Source organism: Sinocyclocheilus rhinocerous, unplaced genomic scaffold (genome assembly GCF_001515625.1).
Source record: "Sinocyclocheilus rhinocerous isolate Xijiao unplaced genomic scaffold, SAMN03320098_v1.1 scaffold1295, whole genome shotgun sequence".
NCBI lineage: Eukaryota > Metazoa > Chordata > Actinopteri > Cypriniformes > Cyprinidae > Sinocyclocheilus > Sinocyclocheilus rhinocerous.
The window spans coordinates 2,254,679-2,280,222 of record NW_015660499.1 but is presented as its reverse complement, the minus strand read 5'-3'; the positions used below and the strand labels follow the sequence as shown (position 1 = coordinate 2,280,222).

Sequence of the window (25,544 nt, the reverse complement as noted above, 5' to 3'; positions counted from 1 at the left end):
TACTAAAAAAACTAAAACTAAAATAAAATTAATATAAACTATATAGAGATATTTTTAAAAATGCACATAAACAAACGCACAGAAAAATAGTAATTTAAGCTAAAATTAAAATGAAAAACTGAAATTGAAACTATTTCACAATTTGAAAATTTATTTAGTTGCTTAAAATTTTGCTTAGTTTAATTTTAAGTAATAAAATAACTAGAACTAAAAATTAAAACTTGATTTGAAAAAATACATAGACATGATTTACTACACTACAAAGACATACTACAAAAAAAAAAAGACAAAAATGCACAACAAATTTACTTTAACTATATTAGTATGTCAATGAAACCAAAATAACACTGATGCCCACTATCTCAGAAATAACCCAGCGCGAGAGCGGAAGACGAGAGGACAACAGAAATGGGGCAAGAGTGAGACGGATGCTCAAAAAAAGAGCAGCCAGACTCACTGGGACTTTACAAAGACAAAAATGATGAAGACCAAAGTAGAACAGCAACAATGTGCTCATTATAGCAGCTCATTTAGAGTCTCCGCTAATGAAACATTCATGAATTCACATGAATTTCATCAGGAATAAGCGAGGAGGAACATGATAATCACGTTTGGCGGTGGGAGCTCATGTATGACGCTCTGCTGTTATTGGTCGGATTATATGTACAGTCTCCGCCCACGCCGCCCATTTAGATCTCGATTTAGAACGGAAACCCAGTAATTATCTTCATCAGCACTTCACAGACTCTTCAGGGTGGATTTCACATCATTGGGAAGATAATTAGTGCTGTTTGCCAAGTCTAGTGGTCGACCGATATGTGTTTTTTGACAGCCGATGCCGATATCTTGGAAAGCAGGGTGGCCGATGGCCGATATAAAGCCGATATAATTTTAGTTATTTTAATTAATATTCAAGAAATTTGAAAACATTTGAAAATGGATTAAAAAATAAATGTGTAAAATAAACATACTTATACTTTAGATGACAAAGTATTTTTCACAAATAAATGATTAGTGGTCGACCGATATTGTTTTTTTGACAGCCGATGCCGATATCTTGGAAAGCAGGGTGGCCGATATAAAGCCGATATAATTTTAGTTATTTTAATTAATATTCAAGAAATTTGAAAACATTTGAAAATGGATTAAAAAATAAATGTGTAAAATAAACATACTTATACTTTAGATGACAAAGTATTTTTCACAAATAAATAAATATTGAATAAAAATATAATGAAAAAGTAAGGGTTATAAAAATCATATTTTTTCAAATAAAGCCAAGGTAACACTCATTTTACATACAGCACACAGTGAAAATGACATGAATATGACAGTGGGCAAATGCATAAAGCTCAGCATAATTTGAAATCACGAGTTTAAAGTTTGTCGATCGCTCATCTCCAGTGAAGCTGAACTCTCCTCCTGTCCGCGTTCAATTCACACGGACCGACTGTCACGCAGAGAACACGCAATCATGCAGGATACAAATGCACACTTCACAAGATCTCACAGCTGGATTCGACTAAGTTTGCAACGTTTGTGAAATTAAATGTTCATTATTTATTCAAAGATTTGTTTAAATGATGAAGAATATTAAAAACATTAGGAGTCAGCTGTCTTCGGCAGTCCTTAAGGTACCAGCACAATAACACACTCAGCAAAATATCGTCTAATTATCGTTATCGATAAAATCCCATAAAATATCGAGATATAATTTTCTGTCAATATCGCACACCCCTACTCAGGCGCTGCCGCTCTCAGCGCCGTCAAAATAAAAGTCCTGCCTCGAACGCATCGGCCAAACAGAAAAACTTATCGGCCAATGCCGATATATGAAAAATGTCAAATATCGGCCTTGGCGATATATTGGTTGACCACTAGTCAACCATCACTAGTACTACTGCTCATATTTAGGGTTAGTGATCTGAACAATGCCAGGCATCAAATTCTCTGCTACTAAAGATAAATGATTTCTGCATCTTAGTTGCATAATTATCACCTGGTGGATGATAAAATAAGTAAAAAACATTAAGAAACCATCTGGAAACTATATAGAACAGCCTAGCAACCATACAGCTGCATTAAGATGTTTTGAAGTTTTTGAAAGAAGTCTCTTCTGCTCACCAAGGCTGCATTTATTTGATCAAAAATACAGCAAAAACACTACAAATTGTGAAATATTATTAACATTTTGTGTTCCGTGTGAATATATTGTAAAATATAATTTATTTCTGTGATCAAAGCTGAATTTTCAGCATCATTACTCCAGTATAAAGTGTCACATGATCCTTCAGAAATCATTCTAATATGCTGATTTGACGGCCATCTACGTGTATCCACGGCAACAGCAGGATTCTTTTCTAGCGTGTGGAGAGAGTCTGTGACAGGAAGTTCAAGGACAACAGCGCTGCACCGACCCGAGCATCTGACAAAAGCAGAACATGATGAAGGTGGTGAGAAAAACACAACAGCTCACACACGAGGAAATCCATTTTTCCAGGAATACTTCTGATTAAACCTATTAAAAGTAGAACAAGCAAGAGGCCATGCTTTATACTGTCATAATTTGGAGCCAACTGGATTTGGAACGCAACTTTGAATGCAAAAAATATTAAATAAATTACTCGACACACAACAGGATCAAAAGTGTAGTAGTAAATCTAGTAAAATAGATCCGTGCACTGTTATATTTGAAGACATATTAAATCAAATGAAAAATTATAAATCAATTATACTTTGTATTAATATTGAATTTATTTTATTCCTTATAAATAAAATAATTTTTCATGCAAACAAAAGGCAAAGTTTTGAAACTGAGGTACTAATGTGGATCAATTTTTACCACAAATGGAAAAATAATTACAATTCATAAAAAATAAACACGGAAACTGAGACATATTATGTAAAATGCAAATATTATCTTGAATGTATATATTTAATTTCTATATTTATTTTATTTATTCTATTTCAAATAAATGCTGTTCTTTTGAAGTTTCTGTTCATCAAAGAATACTGAAAAATAAAATGTATTACAGTTTCCACAAAAATATGAAATTCAACATCGATAATAATCAGAAATGTTTTTAAGCAGCAAATCAGCATATTAGAATGATTTCTGTAGATCATGTGACGCTGAAGACTGAAGTAATGATGCTGAAAATTCAGCTTTGATCACAGAAATAAATTACATTTTATAATATATTCATAGAGAAAATTGGTGTTTTAAATTGCAATAATATTTCACAATATTATTGTTTTTAATGTATTTTTATCAAATGAATGCAGGCTTGGTGAGCAGAAGGTGAAAATAAATGAACACAACAGAAGTTCACGCGGTTGCAGGATCTTACTTGGACCAGATAAGACGTGCAAAGACACATGAAATATATGCATTCAATTAGAGCAGGGCTGAAGATGGGATGGATTATCCATTAGATGTTACTTTCCTAATGTAAAATTCTGCTGACAGGGAAGTCGGTGAACTGAAAACAGAAGCAGATAAACAAACCAAAAAAATCAATTTATAAAAGTACCTAAAGGTCCCTTAAAAGGTTCTACCAGTTTGGGAATCTGGTTTAGAAAGACACAAATGCTGACAGAATTTTCTGTTTTGGGTGACCTATCTCTTTAAATGTATGATTATTACATAATCCAACATTATGTGAGCACACGTTCCATTCCAGCTGCTTGGCATTAGTAAGCATGAAGTGCATGTAGAAAGATTCAGTCCGCATATGAAGAGAAAAGGACAGTGATAATAAAAGATGATGAAGAGAGACAGATGGAGGCGAGCCAAAGGGAGAACGAGAGAGCATTGTCATGTGAAATGAGCAGAGAGAGAGAAACCAATAGAGAGATCAATCAGCAGACAGGTGAAAGCTGTTGACAGCTTATTTCCAGCTCTATCCGCTCGGACCCTCAGCATCCGTGATGCGGAAAACGGCAATACGGCATCTCTCTCTCTTTCTTTCTTCTGCTGGAGTCACACAACATCCTCCAAAGGAGAAATAAGCGAGTGAAGCAGAATGAATGAGAAAATAGACTATTAAATATGTGATGGGTGAACGCTTTTCCATCTCAACAAATATCAGCATTTGCAACCTATTCTGTAAAACAAGGCATTGAATGAGCCAAAAAACGGCTTTTTAGAAAGTTTAGATTTTTAAAAATGTTTCTGTTCACCAAGGCTGCATTTATTTGATCAAAAATACAGTAATAAAAAAAGTAATACTGTGAAATATTACAATTTAAAATAAGTGTTTCCATGTGAATATATAAAATGTAATTTATTGCTGTGATTAATGATCCTTCAGAAATCATTCTAATATGCTGGTTTGCTGCTCAGAAACGTTCCTGATTATTATCAATGTTGAAAACAGCTGTGATGCATCATATTTTCATGACACATTTTATTTTTCAAGATTCTTTGATGAATGGAAAGTTCAAAAGAACAGTATTTATATGAAATGCATTATAAATGCATTCATTGTCACGTTTGATCAACCTAATGCGTCCTTGCTCAATAAAAGTATTAATTTCCTTCAAAAAATATAAATTTTTTGAACAATAGGGTCAATATTGATTTCATTTTAATGCACGTTGAATATGAATGCACTGCACCCACCCAGCGAATCAAATAAACCCTCTTTCTGTCTCCACGTCTGAATGAGTGATGACTTGTTCTCGGCTCTGTTTCATAATCCCAGCGCTGTCGTGTTGTGATGCTGATGAGATTATATCTGTGCACTCGATGACGGGGCGTCATGTCTTAACTAGCGTGTGCTTTGTGCACTGCCCGTCTGTATCAGTATATCTAGAGTACACTGAATCAGAAGGAAGATGAAAACACATAAAAAAAATATTGGTGTAGGAATTACTTTGAAACAACATAAATGATGACAGAAGTTTAATTTGGTTGAACTGTTCCTTTAAGTCACTCACCAGCTCTTTTTAAATGGCTCTAACAAACTAAACCAGTCACTACCAGAATGGAAAATCATACCGGTCTCAGCTGGTCTTTTAAGCAGGGAAGTCAGATGCTTGATTAAGAAGCTTTGTGAGGACATAAATCAGAAATAATCTCCAGCGTAAGAAGCAAATCTGTCAGATCTATGTAAAGCCTTTTATTCTAGATATTACTGGGCTGCTGAAGGCAGTCGTACACTCATTTCTGCACCCGGGAGGATCGTATGCGCTTTAACTGTCGACATGTATCATGAACAACTAACTAGAGCTCACTGCGGACTGTATTACAGACACTCACAACACCTCTAACCTTTAGATTGATACAGAAACACCTTCACTCCTCCTAATGAGAGACGCCACAGGACCAGTTCAGATAAATAAAGCATCTCTAGCTGCCAGTGAATCAGTGGTAGTACAGTCGTACAGAGTGACAGACAAAATACAAGGAGCATCAGATCAGATATAGAGACACAATGAAGCCAGAGATGAATCAATATAATCACATGGAAACTGTGCATTCAGATCGCTTTCACTGCAGAAACACAAGGGCATGAAAGACCTGCACCACATTACTCCCTAGCAACTGCACAAAAAACCTTAGCAACTGCATAGCAACTCCCTAGCAACTGCCCAGAAAACCTTAGGAACCACCCAGTACATCTAGCAACTCCCTAGCAACTGCCCAGGAAACCTTAGCAACCACATGACTTCCTAGCAACCACCCAGTACACCAAGCAACTGCATAGCAACTCCCTAGCAACTATCCAAAACATCCTAGCAACTGCTCAGAAATACCTAGCAACTGCATATAACATCTTCTTAACAACTGCCCAGAATACACTAGCAACTGCATAGCAACTCCCTAGCAACTATCCAGAACATCCTAGCAACTGCATATAACATCTTCTTAACAACTGCCCAGAATACCCTAGCAACTGCCCAGGACACCCCAGTAACTGCATTTCCCTAGCAACTTCCCAGAACAACCTAGCAACTGTTCATAACACACTAGTAACTGCATAGGAACTGCCAAGAACACCCTAGCAACTGCATTTCCCTAGCAACTTCCCAGAACACCCTAGCAACTGCATAGCAACTCCCTAACAACTTCCCAGAACACCCTAGCAACTGCATATCAACTCCCTAGCAACTGTTCAGAACACCCTAGTAACTGCATTTCCCTAGCAACTTCGCAGAACATCCTAGTAACTGCACAGAAACTTTCCAGAACAGCATAGTAACTGCATAGCAATGCCATAGCAACTGCATAACTCCTTAATAACTGCCCGGAATACCCTAGTAACTGCATAGCAACACCTTAGCAAACACCCTTAATCACCTAGGCAACCCCATAGCAACATCGTTGCAGCCACTCCCTGACCTAAACATGCTCTTCACTCCACTGTGTTCTGGAGAAATGATGTCTGTGACATTTGAGTGTTATGAATTATTGATCAAGATGAAACAGTACACCATCATGAGTGTGTGTTCAGATACTGACACACACAAACAAGAGCTTGCTATGCTCACATGCTAGCATACTGCATACTACCTACTACACAATATATACTATACAGTTAGTTTTTAAAGAAGACAAATGAATAATGCATTTCTTTGTAAAAGTAGTGTGCAAAAGTGGTATGGTAGTATTTCAATAGTTGCCAAGGTAATACTATTATAAGTGTTTCATATAATATTTATAATTTTTTTTCAGCTTTATTCAATTAACAAAAATGATTTAGTTTTAGTTTATAATTACAATACTGGCTAGTGTGCTGTCACATATTGCTAGAGTCTCTATCAGTCTAATTCACAGTTTGGTTTCCTAGGAGACAATCCGAGTGCCGTCTGTTTGAATCACTTCCTGCCCGGCATACTTTGGGAATTCTGTCCTCTGCTGATCTGGATCACAGGGAAAAGGAAAGTCAAACTGTGCTACTAGGACACAGCTGCTTGCCTTCCCACTGAGCGTGGAGCAACGAGGGCTTTCCTCCATTAATATCCACCCGACCGACCTACATACTTCAGGAGGAAGCAACCTTAGCAACTGTCCAGAAATCCTTAGCAACCACATAACTCTGTAGCAACAACCTGGAACACCTTAGCAACCGCATGACTCCCTATCAGCCACCCAAAACACATCAGAAACGGCATAGCAATTCCCTAGCAACCACCCAGAAAACATTTGTAACCACAGATCTCCCTAGCAACCACCCAAATCCTTAGCAACTACATAAATCCCTAGCAACCACCCAGAACACCCTAGCAACTGCATATAAACTCCCTAACAACGGCCCAGAAAACCATATTTTCAGGATTTTTTGATGAACAGAATGTTCAAAAGAACAGCATTTATTAGAAATTGAATTTTCTTGTTACATTAAAATGTCTTTACTGTCACATTTGATAAATTTAATGAATTACTTACTGAGCCCCAACCTTTGAACAGTAGTGTTCTTACTGTATATAAAAGTGATTGTCTAGGATATTACTAAGTGTTAAAAACTTTCAACCACAAAGTCTATAACTCTACATTGTTCTCTAACCTCATTAAAGGTACAGTATGTAATATTTACAGCTAGCGGTTACAATGGGAACTGCAGTCCAAATTCAAAATATTGGAGAGCGTTGTTTCTTCCACACCCCCCCCAAGACTCAACAGTTACGCGGGTTGCCAGATTGTGACACGTAACAGAAACAAACGCCATTAACAGACGACGAGCCTTACACTGTAAGTTTATGAGTTGATTTAGATGAATAGCTTTTTAAAAGGATGCCGAGAAATCTGCGATCTCTGACCCAGTTTGTTTGCTGGCCTTCATGGCTGCAATACGCTGTGTTTTCTGTCATCTGGCAACCTGGAGTGTTGAAATACTACTGGCTAAATTGGCAGTGGGTGGAGTACCACAGACCAAAACAAAAACAGACATTCCGACATGGAACTCACATTTCAAAATACGGAATTCACATTTTGGAGAAACAAGTATATGAACTTGGCATGTTTCCTAAATATCTGCAAACATATTATGGTATTTTTCATGCTTTAGTACCACAGAGCTGTGATTTTGTGTCACCTCCATCTTCATCTACTTTCTGTATTTCTCTCATTTCACAGACTCTCAGGCTGGTTTCCAGGTCGGCTGTTTAAGGTCTCCGGGGAGGAACACACAGCAATAGTAGGCAGTTTTACCCTGACGGAAAGAGCAGCAGGCATGAAATTTCCCTTGATATTCCACGACTGGATCTCAGCCGTTCTTTCTCTCACACACGTTTTGTGGGGTTTAATTGGTGCAGGTGGCGGCATGCTCACAGAATACAAATGAACGGCGGGTGAAGGTTTGGCCTGCAGTGCTGGAGAGTAACTAACTAACAGCAGTGACGCTACTAACTTTAATACATCTTTCAGCAGTGTGACGGGTGTCTTCAGTGCTGCTTTTTTTAAAAGGCAATTTTCCAACATGTAGCAGTGTACCGTGACAAAACACTAATTCACTTTTTTTGTCACATTATATTGCATTTTACAGCCAAGCGAGCTGAATAATCAAATACGCTTTCCTAACACACGACACTGTGAGTCTGTCTATACAATGAAGCAACGTTGTGAATATTACAATGATTTAAGGTGGTTTTCTAGTCTCATAATAACACACAAGTATGAAATTATAATTGACATTATAATTGGTTTGATTAATTTCTGTGAAACAGTTCAAATAGTCTATTTCAATTAATCATTTCTGATTTCAGATTTATAGCTCAACATATACAAAAATATCAAAAATATTCCAAATGAATAATTACTCAGACCCCGATTGGCATTTTATATGCTTTAAATGGTTTAGATAAAATATGCACCAGTGTTCAAATGTTTAAGTGAAGATTTTATTTTTTTTAATGTTTTGGAACAAAGATTTTTTTTTTTTTTTTTTTTACTTATCAAGGTTGCATTTATTTGATCAAAAATACAGTAAAATCAGTAATGTTGTGAAATATTATTGCAAATCGAAATAACTGTTTTCTATGTGAATATATTTTAAAATGTACAGTAATTTATTCCTGTGATCAAAGCAGAATTTTCAGCAGCATTACTCCAGTCTTCAGTGTCACATGATCCTTCATTTGCTGATTATTTTCATCAAATGTTAAAAATATTTTTGTGATACAATTTTTTCCAGTATTTTATTCATTTGAAATAGAAATCTTTACTGCCACTTTTAACCAATTTAATGCATCCTTGCTAAATAAATCTATTAATTTCTTACAAAAATCTTTATTAGATTTTATTGTATTTTTCTTTAGATTGTATATTTTTCATTTATTTATTTTTCTTCTTGCATTTTGAATCTACTGGGCTAAAATGGTTGTTCTATTTGGTTCCTATTATTTGGAAAAAAATCCTTTAAGCCATTTCAGAGCATATGCACAAACAAAGTTTAAGGCAAAAAATACTGAAATCTTCAACAGTGATCGCCTGCTTCTCTCTTCTCGCTTATCTGTGGAAAACAACACAACATCCATCACATACAAATGATTTAACACTCCCACAAAGCGCTATACAAGCGGGTGTGCGCATGCATAATCGCGCATGCATGCGTGCGTTCTGCATGTCAGCTGTGAGTGTATTGTGACAGATATCAGAGACTGCGAGAGCGAGACAGCGAGGTTATGTTATTCACCAGCCGCGGGCTCAGCTCACATGAAGTCATCTCCATTTGCTGCAAAAGGTCAGACAGCCCTTCTCTCCACCCTAAGGCATATGGACGCAAGATTCGCTCTCTGCGTCCGTTTCTGCCAGCTGTTGACCTCTCTTTCCGTCTCTCTACATGGTTGGATGATCATCACATAGTCAGTATTCTAGCAGGTCCCTCTCAGAATCATATCAACACCACCTTCACAGCTCCTGCTCGACTGCCTCTGCTTTCTACAATACAGGAGATTTCATTGGGGGAAGCTTAAAGCTGCAAACCATTTTACATACTGTACACAATATGACATATTTCCAAGTGAAACACTGTAGGTTTTTACTCATACTGTACGTCTGTTAGCTTTGGGGAAATTAATATTCTAGTTTATTAAATAACTTTTTAAAATGCATACACTACCATTCAAAAGCTTTTGATATTTATACTATTATTCAGAAAGGACGCATTAAACTGATCAAAAGTGACAGTGAAAACTTTTACTTCTACTTCATAAATGTCGTTCTTTTGAACTTCCTATTCATCAAAGAATCAAAGAAAAAACAAATGTATCCCGGTTTCCACAAAAGAACTGTTTTCAACATTACTAATAATCAGAAATGTTTCTTGAGCAGCAAATCAGCATATTAAAATGATTTCTGGAGGATCATGTGACACTGAAGAAGTTTTTATTTTATTTTTGATCAAATAAATGCAGCCTTGGTGAGCAAAAGAGACTTCAAAAACATTACAAATCTTACAGACCAAAAAATTTTTAATGGTGCCGTTTATCTCCTTAACTTAAATATTTACAGTGAAAACTGACCAATTGATTTTTCTCTTTTTTAAAAAGGGCATGCTTTTTGAACTTCCCTTTTAAATCAGAAATATGCCAGTGATAATGGTGCACATCAAACCATTTAAACAAAGTGCACTGAAAACCATATAGCCAGTCCATAAACAAGCTCAGCAGCGCTGTGGTATAATGGCTTTCTGTGTCTGTGAACGGCATCCACTGCTGCCTATATAAGTGATGCAAGCGATGACTGCGACTTTACACACAATCATACACTGCACTGCACTTCAAGAGATGTGGCGACTTCCTGCTGCGTCTGCTGACGTTACAGTCCTGCGGCGGGAAGCGTTTGACCTTCAGCCGTTTCTTTCAGGAAAATATAGGAGCCGAACAAAACGAGAGACGATGTCTACTGAAATGACTGCCAGAAACCCAGCATGACAAAGAAAAAAAACAAACAAACAGACAGAAATAAGAGATCAAATTAGAGTAAAGTTCAATATTAAACATGCCTTGAGACATTAGACGAACACATGGCTGAACTCAGCTCACTGTCCAGCTGTTTCTGAACACAAAAATGTGTCTCATGTTAAACAACCCATAGCAACTCTCACAGAGATAATGCATCTCTGAGTTTTGCTGCTAATCAAATATTGTTAATAACAAAGAAATCATCTGCACTAGTCCAAATGGATCAGTGGGAATAGTCTAACATCATGAGCCATTTAAATATATGTACCCTATTATGAACTAAATAAATGAACTAAATAAATTGACAAAAACATGCTGGTGAAATCTCAGTATTTCTGCATTGATTATTGATAAAATGAGGTATGATCTTTGTCTATTTCCCAATTATAGACAGCCGCAATCTGACTTAACTAATAACACACAAACAGTTGCACTTTTCATTGACACTGTAAGACACTGTTTTTAAATTGTAACAATATTCTCAATATTATTGTTTTTACTGTATTTATGATTAGCCTCAATGAGCATAAGAGACATTAAAAACAAAACAAAACAAAACATCTCATTGACCTCAAGCTTTTGAATTGTAGTGTATATCTGTTTTGTTTTAATATTTAGGTAAATAGGGAATATTGGACCACATATATTGATGGTGGTGAGTCTTAAACATTTATACACAAACACAATCTGACCAAACTAATAATATACAAACAGTTGTACTTTTCAAAAAGTTACTGAAGACACTGAATTGGAGCCAGTTATGCACAAATAGCCAATTGAGATGCAGTGGCATAACCTAAAGCAGGTTGTTATTCAGAAAACCAAGAAGTATTGCTAAACTGAAACAGATTTGTGGGTAGGGATGGTTCAAAATTGGTCAGAAGTCTTATAAAAATCTACAGAAAACATATGGTGGAGGTTTTGCTCCTAAAGGAGCATCTAGAAGTTCCATTCAAGGGGTCACTTATTTTCTCCATCCTGCATTGGGAATGAATAGTCAATGTATTCAATAAACGTGAAAAGTACAACCGTGTGTGTGTGTGTGTGTGTGTTATTAGTTAAAGGCTTTGAAAGCATAAGATCCCTCCCTCCCTGCAAATCACTCTCCGAAGCCACGCCTCCTCCAAAACACATGAACACGCTCCTGCAGACTAGAGGCTAGCCAGCAACATGTATGTAGCGAGGTATGCAAATACATACATTTACAGGCAAGTGGGACAGCCTATCATGGCCCTCGGACCGAGGGATATGATTGGACAACATTTTATGGTCCTACGCCCTCCACAGACGATATGAATACATTTAGACCACTTAACTTAGTGATTGCTATCGGGATGTGAAGAGACTTTCAACCAGCATAACAAAAATTTTTTTTGAACCAAATCACCAACCCTGCCTTTAAGTCAGATTGTGTCTATAAGTGATGAAGATCAGACCACATTTTTTGAGAAATTAATGCAAAAATCCAGATATTTTCAAAGGGTTCACAAACTTATTCCACTGTATGCCAAACCATTTGACCTTAACTTGCACACTTGCATCAAAATGTCTCAGAAATGTGTCTCTTCCTCCCGATCTGAGTGTCAGTTGGATGTGTTTGTTATCGAGCTCTAAGAGCAGAACACTAGTAAGTGCCCTCGTCTCTGCCTTCATCTGATACTCAGAAACACCACACCAAAGCCATTTCTGTTGAAGAGATACATCAAGATTCTGATAAAAATGAAGCGCCTCTTTTGTCCTTTAATGTGTGCTGATCCTATGTTTCCGAACATAGTAATAATTCTAAGATCCATTCTATGAAGGGCACTTGGATTTCTCTGAATGTTGTCATTAACTTCAATTATGGAACATGAGTAATACGCCGTCTGACAGCACACACGTGATAACATTCAAAATATGTCATTTCCCATCTTTATATGTGAGATCGGACTGTGCTGATATCACTGGGGCTGTGCTAGAAATGAGACTTGATCAATTAAAGCAGCAGCTGTTTATAATGAGTGTAAAAAAGATACATGCTGATAGACAGCGAGTATAATAGCAACAAAGAGCTTGTTTACAGTAAGCACAAATCGTGACAGATAATATTAATGCAAAGTGTAAATTGACATAATACCCTATATATACCAAATCTGAGCAATGGTGGGTGGATTTACTGAAAACAGACTTTGCCAACAAGATAAGTTTAACCTCCGTGTAAACAGACACTGCCATAAAATAAACATGTAGGAGCGAGTATGAAGAGTGTGTATTTATCTGTCTGTCTCAACGCATGTTTGTTCATTTTATTGTCTTCTCTCTATAACTATTCAGCAACAGAATAAATTATAAATGTGGCCGTTCTATTATAGCCAGAGATAATGAGCAGGTCATGTGATCTGAGCGTCTAATTAGAAGCAGGACTGGCGTATACAGTGATGCTTGTTGCATTACAGATGGTTTCTGTTGAGTACCATCTGTGATGTAAATGCAGCACCTTTGAGTGTGTGTGTGTGTGTGTGAATACCTTATGAGAAAGCAGAAATATCTCCAGAGAGAGGGGAGGAAAGTTCAGTGCCGAGCTGTCTTGAGCGGTCAGTCAAAGCATCACACACACACACACGCACGCACGCACGCACACACACACACAGTATGCATTCAGTCACAGTGTGAACAAAAAACTGCACTGCAGCTGCCCACGTACTTCAAGAACAAGCAGAAGGTTCAATACAAGTTAAGCTCAATTGTCAGCATTTGTGGCACAATGTTGATTAGCACAAAAAATGAACTATTTTTAATAATAATAAAATGAGGTTATGGAGAGGGACTGACAACGAAGATGATTTTTTTTTCTGATGATTTAAATGAAGATTATAATTTTATGCGTGTTTGATTGTTTGTTTATAATTTAGCACCAAGTCAACAGCCACTGCTATATTCATGGCGAAAATAGAAAAAGTAAACATATTAAAAAACAACAAATAAAAACAAAATGTATAAAAGCAAAATGTATAAATAAAGTTTAAAAATAAAGTTCATCTTTGATTTAAAAAAAAAAAAAATCTATAACAAAACATGGTCTTACTTAAAGGGGTCATATGATGATTTTTTACAGATCATTATTTGGTGTATTTGGTGTAACAGAATATGTTGACATGCTTTAATGTTCAAAAAACACATTATTTTTCAAATACTGTACATTATTGTAGGTCCTCTATGCCCCGCCTCTCTCAAACGCTTCGTTTTCTACAAAGTCCCTCCTTCCGACAAGCGCAGTCTGCTCTGATTGGCCAGCTGAACCAGTGCATTGTGATTGGCCGAACACCACAAGCACCTGTCGGAAATGTAACGCCCCTTACCATAATCGAAAGCTTCATCTTTCAAAATAAATGTAAAGACAAAGCCCGAAAGGGGAACAGAGTTGCGTGACAGACACAGTGATGAAGCTGGTATGTGTGCAGTACACAAGCCACGGTTAAGACAGCTGACTCCACTGTGAGTGACCCTGTCTCTCTCTCTCTCTCTCACACACACACACACGATGCGCAAAACTCCGCATTTGAACAGTCAATAGCAAATACTTAAACTAATAACAAAACAGTAGCTGATTCAGAAGCGCCAGATTGTCATAGCAAAGTCAGAATTACCTCCTCTCCTAGGTTCACGAAACGGTCGTCCATAAAATGCATTGCTGTTCTGTTGTAAGTAATCTTAAAGATTCCTAAATGCATCTACTTCCGGAAGGCCAAATAAAGTGCTTTTGCTTTCGCCTAGAAACACACAGCATCTCCCTGACATGGCTGCATCAACACTAACTGCGGTTACTGAAACCACGCCTTCTTTCTTTGCGTGCACATTTGGGCTGCATTATGCTAATATTTCCACATAGTGAGGTAGATATCTGGGGGCGTGTTAGGACGAGCCGTTTTAGGGGGGCGTGGCAGAGTCTTAACTTTGATAAAAAATATCTCTTTGGTTTTGAGACTTTAGTCTTTGCAACTTCAGGGATCTTATCTATGCACAATCAGCTTGTAACACTCCAAAGAGAAAGGAAAACTTGAAATCGCATCATATGACCCTTTACAAAATTACAGTTTCATGAGAATCGACTAAAAACAGAGTCGTAGAAGAGTTAAAAACCACAATCCATCAAAATATGCTTCAGAGATACTGGATTCTGTTATGAGGGGCATAAAGGAGCATCTTCACCCATTAACACAAATGTGTGCGTGTTAGTATGGAGCCTTATTTTATAAAAGCACTGTTAAACCCTGTCTGTTATTTAGGATGTGACGTTGTTTCAATCATCATTTTTACAGCAACTTTGAGGTTTTAGGGTTTACATGCTGCATTAAGATGCACACAGTGCAAATGATTCTCTTACTCAGTATTTTTGTCTTGTTTTCCAGTACAAACATCGAAACATCCGTAAATCGGAGAAAGAGACCATGAGAAAGAAACTGACTTGAAATTTTTTTGAAAATTAAGTACGTTTTTGCTTAAAACCAGGAGAAAAAAAATCTGTCAATGAGGCCAGAAAATAATCTTGTTTTCCCTTTGAATTAAGTTCATTTTTCTTACCACACTGACAGATACAGTATTTTTCTTGTTTTATGCGTAAACTCACTCAATTTTGATACATTTTTCAGAAAATAAGAATTAATAGCTTAATTTATATTGAACGCAGACAAGACAGAGATCCGTCTTAGCCGGTGCGCAGCAGACTCTGCGGTGATGTTTGAGGGCTGCTACGCCTCTTAATGTATCTGGAAACCCGATTCGCTCCACCTGATCTCTGTGTGTGTGTGTGTGTGTGCGCGCGTTTTTGTGACAAATGAGGACATTAATTTGTATAATGACAAGGGTATGACATAGGTATTACAAGGAGAAGGTGACTTTTCAGGACATTACCCCATGTCCCCACTTTTCAAAACGCTTATAAATCACACAGAATGGAGTGTATTGAAAATCTGAAATAGCAGAAAGTTTCCTGTGAGGGGTAGGTTTAGGGGTAGGGTTGGTGTAGGGCAATAGAATATACGGTCTGTACAGTAGAAAAACCATTACGCCTATGGAGAGTCCCCACTTTTCACAAAAACAAACCTGTGTGTGTGTGTGTGTGTGTGTGTGTACTCTCCTGAGCTCCTGAGACAGACACGCTCCTCCATTATTCAGAGGAAGACAGTGCAGATGTACAGATCTCTGAACACACACACAGGATGGAGAAAATCACAAATGCGATGGCTTCAATATCTCAGCTGTTTCTCCTAGAGAGCAATGGAGGGCAAACTGAATTTTGCTGGTAAAAAAAAAAGTAGAGTTTCAGAAGTGATCTCACCATTGTCTGAAACTGTGCTTATAGATTTGCAGAAATACCAACATTGCAAAAAAATTATTTTCTTCCTCAGTATTTTTGTCTCGTTTTCCAGTACAATATCTACAATAACATTCAAGATACAATTACATGAAATGCAAAATGACAACATATAAGTCAGATTTTCTGAAAAAAATAAAAATCTGCTAATGAGGTAAGAAAAATAATCTTGTTTTCCCTTTAAATTAAATTTATTCTCATGACCCCACTGGCAGATATTTGTTCTAGTTTTAAGCATGAACTCACTCAGTTTTGATAGATTTTTCAGCAACGCTTAATATCTTAAGTCATTTTGCTACTCAAGTAAATGTATCTTGATTTAGAAATGTACTGGGAAACAAGACAAAAATACTGAGAAAGAAAATAAATTAATCAAAAGTCATTATTTAAAAGATTTTAGGCTGCATTACAAAAACTGCGTAATGGTTATTTCCTAGCACCTGTCGCTTACTGATTGTTTTGAATTATAAATATGTGCGTAGTTCGTCTGTTAATATTACATGCACTTTTTTGTTTGCTGTTTTTTTTAGTTTGTCACTCAGACGCAGGCAGTGCGCTGCATGAGACAAAAAAGTAATATAGCCAAAACAACCGCATAGCCGCTCTTTAGTGTAGATGCATGTTGATTTTATCAGACGATGCCGCGATTATAAATGAGAGTGACTCCTGGTTAACATGTATTAAAAGGGGCCGTGTTTAGTCACTATTTAGTGTGGTATTTTTTGACAATATTCACTCATCATGACAGTAAAATAGGGCATTCTAAGTCAATATACTGCAGTATTTCCTCTCAATCAGTAGAAAATATGGTTAACACCTGGTCATGCGTGGAAAAAAAAAATACCGTCATGTACCGTGAAACCGGTATAATTTAGAAAAATACCGTGATATAAATTTTTGGTCATACATGGACAGCACTAGTTATTTGGATACTTTTCTCTTTGCAATGACATGCACTGATGATTCATGCACAATAAGACCGGGAACATGCATTAAGAATGTAAATAGGGTCTACTTTGATGTTACATTGACTTTAATGTTTCAGGCACTTCAAAGAGAGACATTAAAGCAAACGTGAAGCCAAAAGAAGCAGAAGAAAGGAAGAGCATGAGATATGCTCCAAACACACAGAAATGTCTATGACAGGCGTCCTCTGCCATCCCTGTAGACAAATGCATGAGCAGCAAAGCTTCAAACATCCCTCATCTCTTCAATAATGCCCTTTCATCTGCTCTCTACATCAGACCAGAGCAATCCAGCACAGAGGCACAGCGAAAACACAGACTAACAGTGATGAACAGATCATTATTTTGACTCGTTCTGCTTCTCAAAAACCAGTCTGAGAGATTCATTCACAAATCAGACTGAAGCGATTGTCAGGATACGGTTACGTTTGGTTAACTAAGTTTAGTTACAGGAGCAAAAACAGCCTGTTTAATTCTAAGGGTCAGAGAAGGTGGGAAATGGTCGTAGTCAAAACTAATGACAAACATTAGAAAAAAAAACCTTTAGATCCAAATAATCAAGCTTACAGCCCACAACAAGGGACAACCATTTTTATAACAGTATTAATGATAATAAATAATAATAATTATTAATGTAATATAGCATGACCATATTAATACTATTAAAAAATTTAATTTATATTTTAAAATACTAAAGTCAAACATTACTAAAGAACAGTAATATTTGTATTAAAATAATAATACTATTAAACAATAGTAACATTTTTATTATAACAATATTAACATTATTAAATAATATTAATATTTTAAAACAATTTCTCAATTTAAAAAAATTCAACAGTAGTAATATATTCATTCTAACAACATTTTTTATAGATTAATTTACCTAAGAATGATAATTGTGCCATCATTTAGTCATCCTTATGTTCATCCATATCTGCATGCATTTATTTCTGTAGAACACAAAATAAGATATTTTGGTGAATGAATGAATGAAGAAAATAAATGCAATTTATGAAAGTGAATAAACATCTCATGATGTCAGAGAAGAGATCAAATGATGCTGCTTTACAAATGAACTTTGTCTTTGATGTGACTCAAATGATTCCATTTATATCCTGATTTCAATTGGATTTAGCATATTCTGTCTGATACGTCCTTTGAACTCAGATGAGTGTAGATATGAGCCGTCTAGACTGCCCAGAATACATTGAGCAGCCAACAGCACGACCACACACTCCTGCTTAAAGGGAAATAATTTACATTTACGTCCAAAGAAACAAATTCTGATAAATATTCTTTTGTGTTTCATGGATGGAAGGAAGAAAGAAAGTCATACAGTTTGGAACTTGATGTGATGATTTTATTTTGAATTTCAATATTGGGTGAATTCCTATTGAATGAGAGTCCAAACAGTTCATTTGCTCATTAAGATGTTCTTAACTTCAAACCGTTGCTTCCGGCTAAAATATGAGTGCATAGCCCATAATAACGCTTCTTCCAGTGGAAAAAGTCTTCTGGTCTGAATCAGGAGAGAAATCTGCACAGAAGCACCATTTTGAAGCCAAAACAGCTCTAAACAAACTCACCTACATCTTGGGTGGCATCTTGGGAGTAGATTTTCAGCAAATTTTCAATTTTGGGGTGAACTGTTCCTTTAAGTTAGCACCATCAAATCTTTTAAACAAGATGAAGCAAGCCTATAGCCTATAGATTTAGCTTTTTTGAATTGAATTATGTCTGTGAAATAATCTTTTTGACAGACGGAAATAGCAAAAATAGCTCATTTTTCGGCCATTCTAAGAGCGACGCTGCTGTGAAATTCTAAAAAAAAAAATAGACAGGAATAGACCAGAAAAAAGAGACAGAAGCCTGCTGAGAGTCAACATTCCCATTTAGCATTAAACACACTCCAGTGTGCGGGTATAGAGGACAGACATATGCTGGAAAACACACACACACACACACACACACGCACGCACGCTAACCAGCCCCCCGAGGATCTGTGTGCCCTTCAGGGGAACGGCGGATGGGAGAATTAGGATGGCAGGAGAAGACACTTTTGATAAAATTGGTGAAATATCTACATTGTAAAAAACCGAAGTTGCAAATAATACATATAATAATATTACTGGAATATGTTTTGCATTCTTTCTACTTCAACATTTCACCTTTAATTCAGTGTGTTACTTGCCATTTCCTTGTAATTACTTGTGAAATGTACGAGCAATTTCTGAGTAAAAATTTTTCAATGTTCTCACAATATAATGTAATGAAAAAATTATGAATAAAGCATATAAAGAGTTACTTTTCATTTTTGCCTGCAGAATGATTTAGTTGCAGTATTTATTAGTAAAATATCAATATATATACACAACTTGTCTATACAACCGCTGTATAGTTTACAAATAAGCTTTAGACACAAATAAATGTGCACAAATCATTTGTTGCAATCAACGCAATTCATAAACCAGTTTTATTTTATATATGCATAAAAAGGTGTGTATTTCAGAAGCTGTCAATTTTGTTTGTGTTTAAAAACACTTGAGTGTTGATTGAGATCCCGTGGTTCCTAGGGGGCGCAAACAGACTGTCATTTGATTTGATGATGATGCAAACAATTGAAACAGACAAACACATCTGATCTGTGATCAGCAGTCAACATGGAATTGTGCTAAATTTAGTCATTTAAATAGTTTGCTGTCAATCAGGACATTCACAGCCAATCAGAGAGCTCTCTGCACTGGGTTCAGTTACAAGTATTTCTATGAAGCGCAAGATGATTGATGTTTAGACTATAAAAGAACGCTGAAAAAAACGATTTTCATGACCAACACATGGACCAGCATGAATTTAATGGCAGTGTACTGATTTTGATCATTGTAGAGTAAATCATCGCTTCTAGAAGTTTACTTAAACATCAGCTAATAACGTCTGTAATCCGTCAAAATCAAATCATCAGATTGTGTCAAAAGAGAGCTGTGCTGTTACTTCAATAAGAGATTAGACTTAGAATTTTTACTTGCACTCTCAAATAAAAAAAAAAAAAGGTATAAAAGCCGTCACTGGGACGGCACCCTTTCAAAAGCTTTAAAAACTAAAGAGTGCATTTTGTTACCTTAAAGGTACATATTTGTACCTAAAGTGTGCATATTAGTATCTAAATGATACAGATTTATAACTTTTGAAAGGGTACTGCCCCAGTGACAAGTTTTGTACCTTTTTCTGGGAGTGCCGTTAAATAAAATCGATGAAAAAAAATCCCACAGACGCACACTGAAGGATGCACTTTTTACGTGGACCAATAAGAAACCATCTAGCAACCACCCAGAACACCCTAGCAACACCCTGCCAACCAGGATGCTCTGGCAACCACTTGGCAAAAACCTAACAAACACTTAAAACACAGGAGTTTTGCACAGGAAAGCACCACTCATATTTTCTCTGAATTACTCTTATAGAAAAGATTGCAAACATTGTACACCTTTAAAGTCTTCATATTTGAATTTCTTAAATTTCTCAGACAAAACGGCAATGTTTTATACCGTTTAACGACTTTCACTCACACACAGTGGATCATTAATTAATAAAAACACAATTCCTGCACACATTAAGAAAGGTTTAGCATCTTAACCGTGTTTACTAGGTCCAGATACAATGCTTTAATGAGCTTCGGAGAGCTAAAAAGCATGAAACACCAGCTCTGCAGCATGCATGTCAGTGCTACAGGCTATGAATGAAACTAAACATTTAGTGAGAAGCATTTACCTTTATACGTCTATTTACTAAACCCTCTCAAACCAGCCTGCATGCTGATATAAATCTACATTACTAGGGATATGCAGACTAAAACGGCACCCTGGGAAATTACTGACAACCAGCCGTGGATAACTAACTCCCCTCGCATTTGTCTCTTTCTGAACAACCAGCAGCCAGTGATCCCATAATAAAGAGGGTGTCGAGAGCTTCGTGTAAGGGTGAGACCCTCACACACCTCACAGAGGTGTTAATGCTAAAACACAGACAAATCGATCTCTACAGCTTTACTATTCAAAAACAAAAGCATAGCAAGAAATACTAAGGTTTTAGTAGCACTTTACCATGTCTATGTTACACATCATTCATTTAGCAACAGGAATAAAAACAATAATGCATAAATATAAGAAGCTGTGCAAGGTAATTATGTATTTAGAATGATACACATAGTTTATTACGATTTATTTTGTACAAATGTATGCTCGTACAAGCATAAATACTGCAAACTTACTAAACATGCATCAACATAATAACCCAGCCAAAACGCTTTTTTAAAGAGTTATCATAATGTTAGGACAAAACGTTCTCAAAGTAATGTGCATGGAACGTTCTCGTAACGTTGAGAGAAAACGTTTTTAGAACATTCTCTGAACATCCTTATGATGTCATTTGTACTTGGACGTTCTAAGAAACGTTTTTGCAACCTTTAAATATTGTTCTGATCGTGACAAGAAATGTTAACATTTTCAGAATGTTAAAAATAAACGTTCAAATAAAGTTAGTAGTAGTAGTCAACCTTTAAATAACGTTATAAAAACGTTTCGATAACCTAAATGTGTTACCATGGGAATATACAAATATGATCCGAGCACGTTCTTGATGTATTTTATGAGATTCAGCCGTTAAATAAATGAAACATTTCCGTCATGATTTATTATGCTGCTTGCTTCTCTATGGCTCGGATCAGATTTCTAATGATGATTACCGTCACAAACCATCACGGGACCGTTATTTGACCAAAAACTCGAGGAATTATTAAATCATTAATCCAACAAAATACATACAATTCTGAAATTCAGCTAGAAAGCTCATCGTCCATTCCAAACACGTCGTATTATTATTATTATTATTATCCTCGAAAACAGCGATTTGTCAGACGGTCAAGATGAGTGCGCGTTAAACACCGAAAATATTCAAATTAAACGTTATTTGTGTGTGTTTTAATTACACAGGCACATAAACACGGTGTAAAGAACAAAATAATGAGCGTGTTGAAAATAATCGCGTTTAATCACATTAAGAGCTTGTAGCGTCGCTGCTGTTGTGTGTGTTTGAGGTGTTATTCCAGCGCTGTTATCGCGTGTATTTGACGGGGAGCGGTGAATAATCTTACCGGTTGGTGGTGTGGATGTAGACGAGGCTGGCTGAAGCGCTTCTGCTGCGGTCTGCGGGGTTTTTCTCGGAGGCTCGGGAGCTGTCCTCCGCTCGCGGTGCTGAACGCTCTCGGTACTGGACAGCGCAACGGCAGCAGCGCGAGAGCCGAGAACGGGACGATTCGAGCCGAAGCGCATCAGACGCAGCGCCCTCCAGCGCTCAGGAGGAGCAACCGCGGCGTGCCGCAGTACTGATTCGTATCAAAACAATTCATCACATTAAAAACAAACAAACAGACAAATTAAGAAATAATAATTATATTAATTCATAAAGCAGAAATTTTAAGATATTTATAACATGTGATGGAAAGACAAGTATAAAAGCGTGAATTCACTAGCGACACCTGGTGATGCAGTTTTACCACAGTAACATTTCTGTGTTATATAAACATTTTGAAAATAAATTATAATATATAAAATGGTTCTTTTTATCAATGTTGAAAAAAGCTTGCTGCTTAATATTTTGTTAATATTTGCTTAACATTTATAATTTTTTTAGGTTTCTTTGATAAATTTAAATATTATTTAACATAGACTTTTGAACACGATAAAAGTGTTTTTAACATCTACAACAACAAAAAAAAGGCAGAAAATCAGCATATTAGAATTAGTTCTGGTGGATCATGTGTCACTCTATCTATCAGGTTTGACATCAGAAATAAATGTTTTAAAATAAATCCATATAGAAAAGTTATTTTTAAATTGCAATAATATTTTTCACAATATTCTAAACATGAATGCATATATTTAGTATTTGCTTGCTATTTTTCTTTGTAACAGAACTGTAATGCTTGAGGAATGCAGTTTTTCTAATCATTTAAAACTTGAAAAAACGAAATTAAATCATTTACTTGTCTGCACCTGATTCTGTAGAAACCCTCCAAATTGTCATTTCTTGGGTTTTAAAAATTCACAGATAATTTACTAGATAATAGTTAATTACCTAATAGTCTGGCAAAAAACATGGGATTTGTGCCTCGAATGCTTTACAGAAAGTTACAGGACACTACAGGATACCATCACTAACACAAACACACTTAAGAAAAATATCTTTATATATATTTATTCCTTGGAGGAACTGATGAAAAGAGCAGCCGAACCGTCCAAAGCTGAAATTACATGTGTAACTAGTCACAGAACGTTATAGATAATGTCCCACCGTATCGCATTCAACATTCACTGATATTTTTATGAGAATTACAAAGTAACATGAACAGAAGAAACGTATGCTGTGTCTTCATCAGTAAGGCATTAAACGGCACATGAAAAATGCATTTTATATATTGGTTGCACTGAACTGAATCTGATATACTGAACCCAGTTTTAGTCTGGCTCACATCAATTCCCTTCTTCTCCGCATCAATTCTGATCATTATAAATAATAAAAACTAAACCGAAGCTGTAGTCACTTTACCATCCATTAACACTTGCGCATTTGTGGGAAAGAGCATCATTGGCTGCATTTGTGAGAGAGTAAAATGTCATTGGTCGTTGCTGTGGGACGAGTGTTCTGATTGGATGTGCATGTGGGTCGTGTGATTGGCTGTGGTTTTGAGAGCGTGTGCTGTCATTGGCTGTAGCTGTGGGATGAATGTCCGTGAGTGACGGCTTGGACGGCCTGTTCAGGAACCAGACTGGGGTCTGAGAGGATTGATGTGGAGGTACAGAGCAGACGGAGGGAACTCAAAACAGCTGGAGAGAAACACAGAGACAAGACATGGCAGAAGTATTACAAAAACACTGTTATTACCTGATAGATCCGACTCGATTTCTGATTGGATAAACAGGTTCTGTTGTTGTACAATGCAGCTGCTTGGCAACTAATTTTACCTAGTGGGAGAATTATTTATTCTAAATCATCCAAAAACATTTTTTTGAAAGAAATTAGTATTTTTATTCAGCAAGGATGCATTAAATTGATCAAAAGTGACGGTAAAGTCATTTCTAATGTTACAAAAGATTTCAATGCTGTTCTTTTGAACTTTCGATTCATCAAAGAATCCTGAAAAACAAAAAGTGTCACGGCTTCCACAAAAATATTCGGCAGCACAACTGTTTTCAACACTGATAATACTCGAGAAATGTTTACTGAGCAGCAAATCGACAAAGTAGAACGATTTCTAATTCATAAAGACACACACATACAGCATATACTTTGAAAATATTTACATTTATTTACATGTAAATATTGATATACATATCAACTATATCATATATTTTCTATTCTATCTACTTGTTTTTCTTTGTGTGTGTGTGTATATGTATGTATGTGTGTATATATGTGTATATGTGTGTATGTATATGTGTATATATGTGTGTATGTATATATTTTATATATAATAATTTTATATATTTTTTATTCTATTTTTATATTTATTTATATAATATCAAAGTATAATTAATGCAATAATAATGTAAGTTGATCATGATTTTGTTTTAACACCCCTTAACTGTGGTAAAATCATGGTGAAATTGTCCTCTCAAGGCTTACTGCTTTTTTAAAAGGCAAAAAAATAAAAAATACTAATACACCCACACACATAAACAAGAAGGCAGGGAGTGATAAATATGCCAGGACGAAGAAAAGTGGTTTGTTCAGAAAGGCAGTAAATGATTCTAAGGTCTGAGGGAACTAAGTGTGAAAGTGAAACGGGAAGTAGTGTTTTCAAGAGAGGTGCTGGTCACTCACTGGGTCTGAGCGCAGGCAGAGAGCAGTGCTGGTCCAGCCAGGACAGAGTGCTGCGACACAGATCATCAACACTGGCTGTGGACACCATCCCATTAAACGACTCGAACAGCGGCTCCATGAGGATGCTGAACTAACAGAACGGCTGCAGTTCAGGAAAATATGAAGACTTGCATCTTATCAGAATTAGACCTGCTACCAGCACAAGCACAGATGTTATGGATGCTGATATCCACAAAAACATTTTCATGGACTGATTGATTTTGAAGCTATTTTACTTCCATATTATATGTGACCCTGGAGCACAAAATCAGTCTTAAGGCGCTGGGGTATATTTGTAGCAATAGCCAAATATACCGTATTGTCCCGAATATAAGACAATGTTTTTTTCTTGGAAATACATCTGAAAAAACGCGGTCGTCTTATATTCAGGGTCTAGACTT

At 36.3% G+C, this 25,544-nt stretch overlaps 2 protein-coding genes across 3 annotated transcripts in view; both read right to left on the bottom strand.

Moving 5' to 3' along the window:
- Positions 1-22,542, bottom strand: part of LOC107725133 (serine/arginine repetitive matrix protein 3-like) — a 54,444-nt gene extending 31,902 nt beyond the window's left edge. The window contains exon 1 of the mRNA XM_016534290.1: positions 22,376-22,542. The gene's annotated coding sequence lies outside the window, so the exon portion shown is untranslated. The remainder of the gene's footprint in view (positions 1-22,375) is intronic.
- A 747-nt stretch (positions 22,543-23,289) lies between these two features.
- The window catches only part of LOC107725156 (carbohydrate-responsive element-binding protein-like), a 35,561-nt gene continuing 33,306 nt past the window's right edge, over positions 23,290-25,544 (bottom strand). The window contains exons 16-17 of one of the 2 annotated variants that reach the window (XM_016534322.1): positions 25,105-25,234; positions 23,290-24,107 (exon numbers count right to left, since the gene is read on the bottom strand). In XM_016534322.1, coding sequence (XP_016389808.1) covers positions 23,983-24,107; positions 25,105-25,234 — 255 coding nt within the window. In that variant the 3' untranslated portion in view covers positions 23,290-23,982. Of the gene's footprint in view, positions 24,108-25,104; positions 25,235-25,544 lie in introns of those variants that run through there. The other variant, XM_016534324.1, reaches the window with a different exon arrangement.